This window comes from Pseudorasbora parva, chromosome 24 (assembly GCF_024679245.1).
Source record: "Pseudorasbora parva isolate DD20220531a chromosome 24, ASM2467924v1, whole genome shotgun sequence".
Lineage (NCBI taxonomy): Eukaryota > Metazoa > Chordata > Actinopteri > Cypriniformes > Gobionidae > Pseudorasbora > Pseudorasbora parva.
Window position 1 is genome coordinate 13,223,992 of NC_090195.1, and position 8,508 is coordinate 13,232,499.

Genomic DNA, 8,508 nt, shown 5'->3' on the forward strand with positions numbered 1-8,508 from the left:
AATGGACTGCGCCCCTTTTTATAATGCCAAAAAATAAATGTATGGAACAGAGTTTAACAGAATATAAAGATAATAAAATAATGGCAACAGAAAAACGTAATTTGCTTTTATTCTTAACAAAACACATTTTTAATGAACTGAATATTGCTTATTTTCTTATAGCCTAGGTCTAGCCTATTTATTTTTATATATTTGAAATTGAAAAAAAGGACATGATTAATATAGGCTTAAAAATAGTCATAACAATAATAACAATTGAGTTATGATTAAAAAAACGCGTGTTTTAGATAAATTCTGAAGTTTTATTTATCTACAACTTACAATATTAATCTAATTTCAGTTTAAATGTGGAGGTGCTTATTCAGTAACTTCATCCATCACAACATTCGCTGAGTTTATTCTGTTTAACTTTAATAGAAAAATATATAAAGATCCCCCTTGTTCCCTTGGGAGCCAATCAGATTTGCGATACACGTCAATGCAACAGAATGGAGAGCGGAGCTACTGCGGATCAGTGCATATAGCATTAGCGGCCGGGGTGGGATAGGCAATAGAGACGTTTCAGATAGTGCGCGAGAGAGAGCAACAGTCACCCACTCGAGCACAACCTCGGACGATACAAATATGAGTAGTCAGTACGACGACGATAGCCGCGACCGAAGCGAATGTAAAAGCAAGTCGCCCACCGTGCTTTCCTCCTACTGCATAGATAGTATACTGGGCAGAAGAAGCCCGTGTAAAGTCAGACAACTGGGAACGCAAAGTTTGCCAGCACCCGTCAGACCGGATCACGACCAATCAACCGAAGGTAAGCGCCTTTAACGTCATTTCTACTTCTTTTGTGCTGTTTTACGTTTTGTCACAACCGTGCATATACAGTCAGGAGCTGTTTTGATTTCGTGTGAATTTAACTTTATTTTTGTATAAATGTGTACAAAAATTGTGTCCTGGTAAGAAGCAACACCTTGGTGCGCCTCTGGGTGTAAAAATAGAGTCCTGAAAGTTTTAAGAACCTTTCTAATTCAAATGAACCACCTTGAAATGCTTCACTTGTTAAAATAAAGGGGGTTTATACAACTGGAGAATCTTTTCAAATTCCTTAGAAAACCATTGAATTAATTATTTGGTCTTCTTAATGGACCAATACTTTTGATCATGCTAAGTAAGAAGAAGGAAAACATATAACCATGTTTTTGACCATGCAATCATTCATGGTATGTATCAAATTACCATCTGATAGTTACACAATTAGGCTACTATAGGCTACTGAAGAAATTATTTAAAAAAAGAAAAGGAAAAAAAAAATATCGTATAACCTTAGCTGTACAAAAATCGTTATATTTATAAAATTAAAATTCATAATATTTATAATACCACTAAAAGCTTAACAGAGACGTGCGATAGCATAATGTTATCTTCATTTATGCTCTATTGGTGCATTTAAAAATATATAATATTGTTTTTTTTTTTCTAGTCATCACTAAAGAGAACTCGTTTGACTCGGACATGCACCTGCCGCCCAAACTGCGCCGGCTATACGGCCCTGGTGGGAAATACCTGGACTCCGGGAGGGGGTTTCACGAGCACCTAGAGAAGGGTGAGAGGGAGAGATTGCTGGACCAAGCCTGCGAGAGTCTCAAAATCAGCCAAGCGCCACAAGTTAGCATCAGCCGTAGCAAGTCATACAGGGAGAACGCGCCCTTCAGCCCGAACGATGAAGGCCAGAGTCCCGAGCACACGGCCCAGGAGCTGGTGGAGCTCAGCACTCTGAAGTTTGAAGAGGATGTTGTCAAAGAGGAGGCTTGCGGAGACGCCAGTCTGTCTCCGAAGGACGAAGAGAGCCTGCACAACGATGGGGATGTAAAAGATGGAGAGGACAGTGTGTGTCTATCGGCCGGCAGCGACTCGGAAGAAGGGATGCTTAAACGGAAGCAGAGAAGATACAGGACTACCTTCACCAGCTATCAGCTGGAGGAACTGGAGAGGGCCTTCCAAAAAACACACTACCCCGATGTGTTCACCAGGTATTACCACACAATAGCGTTTACACATTGTTCAGCATAATGTTGTTTAGACAGTCTATGGTTAACAGATTTTTGACAATGATGACAGCAAAATAATAGTCATGTAGTAAGCTAATGAATACGATGCATGCGTCAGAAAATGTCTGAACATATCTTTTTTATTTTTAAATAGGCCTATAAAAATATCTAAATAAAAACAAATGTATGTATAGTTGAAACAGATTTAAATATATTAGCTATTACATCGAAAGAAATATCCAATCCAAATCTAATCCAAGGGCAATTGTTTTTAAAATTTAGGGTAAATATTTATATAAATTATATATTTAAAAAGATGTTTAAAAAGGCCCTATATGCAAAAACACTATATATATATATATATATATATATATATATATATATATATATATATATATATATATATATATGTCTATTCATTCTGTTTAAATGCTAAATTCATTCCTTATATTCTGAAAATGAAATGAAAATATATTTCACTTTTATAAAATAATGTATAGCCTACACCGGTTAATCGTAAAGTTAAATCAGGGACACAATCGCCGTGCTATTTTGAACAATAGGGAGCAATAATCACTGAAATGTGTGTATGCTCGTTTATGTCCTGTGCTGTAGTTATTTATTTTTATTACTGACATTATTCTCTATGGGTCAGTTAGTTAACATAGGCCTTACAAAATGATAGGCCAGCAGCAGCCTACTTCACATTCAAATGTATAGCCTAAATAAATCGTTTTAATTAAGAAGTTTATTTAAGTGTGACTGTTGTGGGGTGAATGGGTTTTGGGCCCATGCATTTTGATTTACATTGCTTATTTTTTTGGGTTCATTCATGTAATTGTGGAACAACACTAGAAAATTGGGCCATTCAAAATACCGACAAGTCAAACTGAAATATTCGTTAAACGTTTCTCATTATTAACATTTAAAATGTTATGGTTTTAAATAAAACAGTAGCCTACAATAAAAGTATGCCTAATTTTTAATACGAATGTGATGCATTAACAGGCCTATTAACTAATGTTCTGGTGTTATCCATAGGCTGTAAAATGTAATTTGTTACAATATTTTTTATTATGAAATATTCCTGTAGCCTACAATTGTAGTTGTCGAAACCTGAACATTATTAAGGATTTTGTTTTTGAATTTGATTTTAAAAATACTGCCCCACATTTATTCGTACAGCCACGTTGTATGAAAGAAAAATAATCAATATGCCACACAACATAAGTATTAAATAAAAAATAAAAAACATCAGTCTGCCTAATGACAAATTTTCCCGAGGACCGTTTTTCTTTAACCAAAATGTTCGTTGTTGATCATGAAATATCGATGTTTATATTGACGTGGTAGATAATTGTCATAAATTTAGCCTGGTATATTTTCAGTAAATGCGCAATTGTCATATAATAGTCTAGATGCCATTATTTCCATCATTATGTTGTTACAGTCAGTGCACTAAAGCGAAACGACCCATTATGAAAAACGTACAAGTTATCCGTTCGATTCTCATCAGCCCCAAATTGCTTTCATAGGTTTCTAACAATTTAGGCAAAATCTGTTTTCTTACGGTGTTTGTGAGGGGGAGAGGGAAAAAAACGCACACATTTTGATAATCTACATTTTCTGTTCCAGAGAGGAGCTCGCGATGAGGCTGGATCTGACAGAAGCGCGCGTGCAAGTGAGTGCTTACTTTCTTTCTTTCTTTTTTTTTTTAGCACTTAAATAAAACGAAAAATTGATCGAATTTAAGTGCACAATGATATTAACGTGTACTGTATAAAACAGTAGAGAACCCTGACTTCGTTCAGATGTTAAAAGGATTTAAATTGCAGTAAACTGGGCGAAATTACCTATAATATGACAACTTGTCGACATTTTGAAGGTAAAGATTAACTAAATGATGTGAGCCTGCGAATTCTTGCAATTTGCTTATTTTAACCTATAGATGTTAAGACAATATACTTAATGGTCTATATTTAATTTCATTTTAAAATGACAATCGTAAACTTGGTTAAATGACCCTGTACGTCATGGCAAGGTCTTTCCTGTTATCGAAAGTTATTATACACAATAGAGCGAACATTTTAGCGGCAATTACACAGACGCCCCTGATTCATAAAAGCGCACTTAGCGAGAGAGCAAACACTGCTATTCCAGGGAGAAAATGGTGTTTGAATTCTCATCGCCGGCGCGGGGGAGAGGGAGGGGTAGGGGGGATAATGCTATTTGATTTCCCATTTTGTGATTGCAATAGACCGGCATTGATCCGATGCTTTGCACTTGGAACGAGTGAGAGACTATTAAGGGTGTTTGCCACCCCTCCTTTCTCTATTCAAAGCGTGGCTCGCATGTTCAAGCCCAACTCTCATAACCAAAGAGACAGTGCAAACATGAGGAAGCTACCAGGGTTATTGGCCGTGTAAAACAACAGATGTCAATTTGGAGATGTGGGAGAACAAATCACTTAACAGGCTCGATCAGGAGGTGATAAAGCTAATAAATGCCCCAGGGGCCACGTAATGCAAAACGGTTTCCAGCATGTGTGAGGGGCCAAGGTCCCTGGTGGTTCGTCTGTTGACACTTTCCTTCATTATGAAGTCCCTGTCTGCAGGTCATGTTCTTGTGGCACAACCTGGTGGGGTTTAGCGGGATAGGAGGGGGATCGTGGGAAAGTTAAATAGCCTTTTGGAAGCAACTTACATTTGGAGGAATTTAATTTAAAGTGCATTAATTGTTATTGGATGCTGTTCCGACAGCTTTTGTTAACACGGCTCTTAATTACCACGCTCCACCCTGTTTTTTGCTCTCCCCGAACCAGATTTTAATTAGCAAAGTTAGGGTAACAGACCGTAAGTTTAGGACCATGTAATTACCCTTGACTTCCAGCCTATTTGTCACCTCATTAAAGCGAACCAAATATTGCACACGTACAAGAGCGACATGCTCATGCTTAAACGACCATGCAGGCTGTCAGGTGGAATATTAATTACTCTGGATCAGAAAAATGACGGGACCATTTTCAACTTCTCAAGGCCAAATATTTAAGCATGTTACTGGATTAAAACTTAATGGCATAGTAAAATTAGCTGCATTCAGCAGAAAATTCGCAAAGTTTGGACTTTAATAAGGCTTTTGTCCCAAATCTCAGGTTTGGTTTCAAAACCGAAGGGCAAAGTGGAGGAAACGTGAAAAAGCAGGTGTCCAGGCTCACCCCGCGGGCCTGCCCTTTCCCGGGTCGCTGGCAGCCGCTCACCCCTTGAGTCACTACCTGGAAGGAGGACCCTTCCCACCTCACCCTCACCCTGCTCTGGAGTCAGCGTGGACTGCCGCAGCAGCAGCTGCTGCTGCATTCCCAGGCCTGGCTCCACCCCCAAACAGCTCCGCCCTCCCTCCTGCCACACCCCTCGGCCTAGGAACCTTCCTGGGCACAGCAATGTTCAGGCATCCAGCCTTTATTGGACCCACTTTTGGCAGGTAAAGACCATTCGCAATCACAATAAGTCAAAGTTGTACGTATCATATACATCTTATCACATAAACACTCCTTCAAAAGGGGGCTTGTCATAGAAGAACGTTTTTAGGTTCCACAAAGAATCTTTCTTAGTGAGAAAAACATTCACAGGAACTCGGTCTCTCTCCTCTAGACTCTTCTCAAGTATGGGTCCTCTGACCAGCGCTTCCACGGCCGCCGCTCTCTTGCGCCAGACTGCACCGCCAGTGGAGAGTCCAGTGCAGTCGCAGGCAACCCTGCCAGACCCGCCTTCTTCCTCATCCTCCACGGCAGCCGACCGCAGGGCATCCAGCATCGCAGCACTGCGTCTCAAAGCAAAAGAACATTCGGCCCAGTTGACCCAACTGAACATCATGCCATCTGGCACTGCAGGGAAGGAAGTATGCTGATCCTTCTCCTTAAAAACAAAACAAAATATTAGAGAAACCATCTCAACAAATAGCACGACCAAATCCATATAGCACTAGCACACCGGAGACCCATCTGACACTGGAGTCATCGCCAAACCACAGAGCCTCCCACTGGACATCATCACTAAATTTTACACAGTCCACCAAACAAACAAAAAAAACCCTGAACATAAAGATTCTGAGTGTAATGTAGGCACCTCAGAGGGAACGTTAGGGAGGCTGTGCTTGGTAAAGTCATTAAATCAATCCAGTCTTTTGGGTCGGGAGCAAATGATGGCAAAAGACACATTTACACCCACACAGAGAAGGACTACACTGCAATACACAGAGAACTCTCATTTCTTCCTAGTCTTCTCTCAGTGCCGAAGCAGAGATGGGTCGATGCCAAAGGGAACTGCCACAACCTGCTACCCCATCCTGAACCATATCAAGTTTGGCCTCAGTATTGACAAAGCAAATCCAATTTCTGAGAACGAAGCCTCTTTACTTTCTGTTTTCATCTCTTATGTTAAATATATTTAGAAGAAAAAAAAACTAATGAAAAAGAAATGCTTGGTTTGTTTTAAGGATGAACAATGTGAAAATCAAAATTTTAGCCTGTTTACTGATCTGTTAAGGGTATCCTGTATATATAGCTCTGTTTTAAAATGAATGAATGGGAGGGGGGCAAAATGACAAGAAAAAAATAGTTTATTTCAAAAGATGTTTTGAGAATTATGCTCTCAGTGTAGTGCTGTAGGAATGGTTTCAGTAGATTCACCCTATGTTCGTTTGATTCAGATTTTAGATTTTTAGATGATTATTTATGTCTGACCGGTAGAGAGCTTGAATCCAGACCGGGAAGTTTTGCTATTCAGTGAGTTTTCCCTGTCGCGCGCAGGGACCAGTCAAGTCGGAATAAAAGAAACTGGTGAAACACAAACCCTTCTGTATTATTTACAACTGATAATGCGAATTGAATTATAATACGCATTGTTTATTGGTAAAATGAGAGGTGTCGATCATAAAAAAAGTGTCAATGGCATGTTAATATTTTTAAATGCATCTATTGACGCAATAATTCAACAAAATCGTATCTGGTTTTATGGCCTTATAAGAGTAGGCTAAACCCAGCTTTATGTTTCGTTGAATTTCTTCTAGAAGTAGAATTTATAGAAGTAGCCTAAATAGGCAATTATTCAGTGGAGTCGCTAATAAGAGAAAACAATTTAAGTGTCACTTATAAACATGAATCAATTCAATGCAACGCTGTGGCTAACAGCAATCATACAGTAGGCTAAAGTAAACATTTATGTAGCGGAAAGAGCCTTGTTTGTTTCAGTTTGCTAATGATTGACGATAAGTTATGTCAAGCATAAACGAAATAACGTATTTATTTTTATTTAGTCAGATGATTATATTCATGACGGGTCTATTGGGCTAGGCCATCCAACGCTTGACAAAAAGCGCCTTGTAATTATTCCGTCATCTCATCCGTTGTAGGCCTTACAACTTGTAGAGGCGCTAAATTGGAAGCAACATCTGTAAATGCCCAACTCGGTTAAGTCCCTTTCTCATTAATGAAGTAACAAGCAGTTTATCAAAAAGTCTTTCTTTCGAATTCCTTATTTAATTCCCCCAAATCCCTCTCCGTTGGATCTCACGCGCGAAACGATGCCATTACGGCAATCAATGCGCTCCATTCAAACGAAGTCATTTTCGCCCATTTGACCCGTCTATGGTGTCGAACCAAATCGCGTGAAATTACCTCAAGGATTAATTTTCTCCTTTATCGCGCGCGCCTCTGAAAAGATTTCTCTTTTCCTTGTTTTACCCGCGCTAATCCGTTTCATTATGACGCCACAAACAAGCAGGATCAGTGAAGATGGAAACGAGCTGAAGACGCGTTGGGAGGCGTGAGGGGATCAGTGCTCCTATAACGCCCAACAAATTCTTCTAAACATCGCGCGTCAAGGACCCCCCTCTTGCAGCAAGTCCATATTAAACATGTTGGCATGCGAGAATATGTTCAAAGGAGCATTAAGCAAAGGAAACCAATTTTCTCTCCAGTGCCAAACCTCCAAGCGAGGCGCACAGACCTCTCCCCCCTCTATTTGCAGAAGGGACCACTGGAGCGTGCAGCCCACTTCTGTTGGGATTTTTATGAGATTTTCTAGAATGCCTTAATCTTATTGTGAACATTATTAATGAATCGCAAACCAATTTGCTCGTAATATCTGGGGAATGCTTGCCACAATTGTAGAGGCACTGACCTGAAGTGCTCAGGGCGACTTTCTCTTTAACTCTTTTCTTACAATGCATGAATGAAGAAACAGACTTGGTGGAGACTAAATTTGCCTCTCTATTTGTAGTGTGTGTAGATTTATTGCTAACGTTCTGACCACAAAGTGCACTCTAGAGTGCCAAAGCACCTATTTGGGAACCACTATTAAAAAAATAAAGGCACCCAAGTTATTCCAGGCAATAGGTGCGATTTCTTTTATAAAAAAAGCAGTATTCAAAAGCTAGTTTTAACATTATATTGGAAACAAATGATGTGTAT

At 39.4% G+C, this 8,508-nt stretch overlaps 1 protein-coding gene across 1 annotated transcript; it reads left to right on the plus strand.

Moving 5' to 3' along the window:
• Positions 1–538: 538 nt before the first annotated feature.
• On the plus strand, positions 539–6,888 carry arxa (aristaless related homeobox a). Its single transcript, XM_067434881.1, has 5 exons — positions 539–808; positions 1,475–2,024; positions 3,678–3,723; positions 5,194–5,519; positions 5,690–6,888. The coding sequence occupies exons 1-5, from the start codon at positions 625–627 to the stop codon at positions 5,943–5,945; spliced, it is 1,362 nt and encodes a 453-aa protein (XP_067290982.1). The 5' UTR covers positions 539–624; the 3' UTR covers positions 5,946–6,888.
• Positions 6,889–8,508: the final 1,620 nt, after the last annotated feature.

Coding starts and splice junctions, on each gene's coding strand:
- arxa (XM_067434881.1), top strand. CDS start 625: ATGAGTAGTCAGTACGACGACGATAGCCGCGACCGAAGCGAATGTAAA. Junction 809..1,474: donor TCACGACCAATCAACCGAAG/GTAAGCGCCTTT, acceptor TTTTTTTTCTAG/TCATCACTAAAGAGAACTCG. Junction 2,025..3,677: donor TACCCCGATGTGTTCACCAG/GTATTACCACAC, acceptor TTTCTGTTCCAG/AGAGGAGCTCGCGATGAGGC.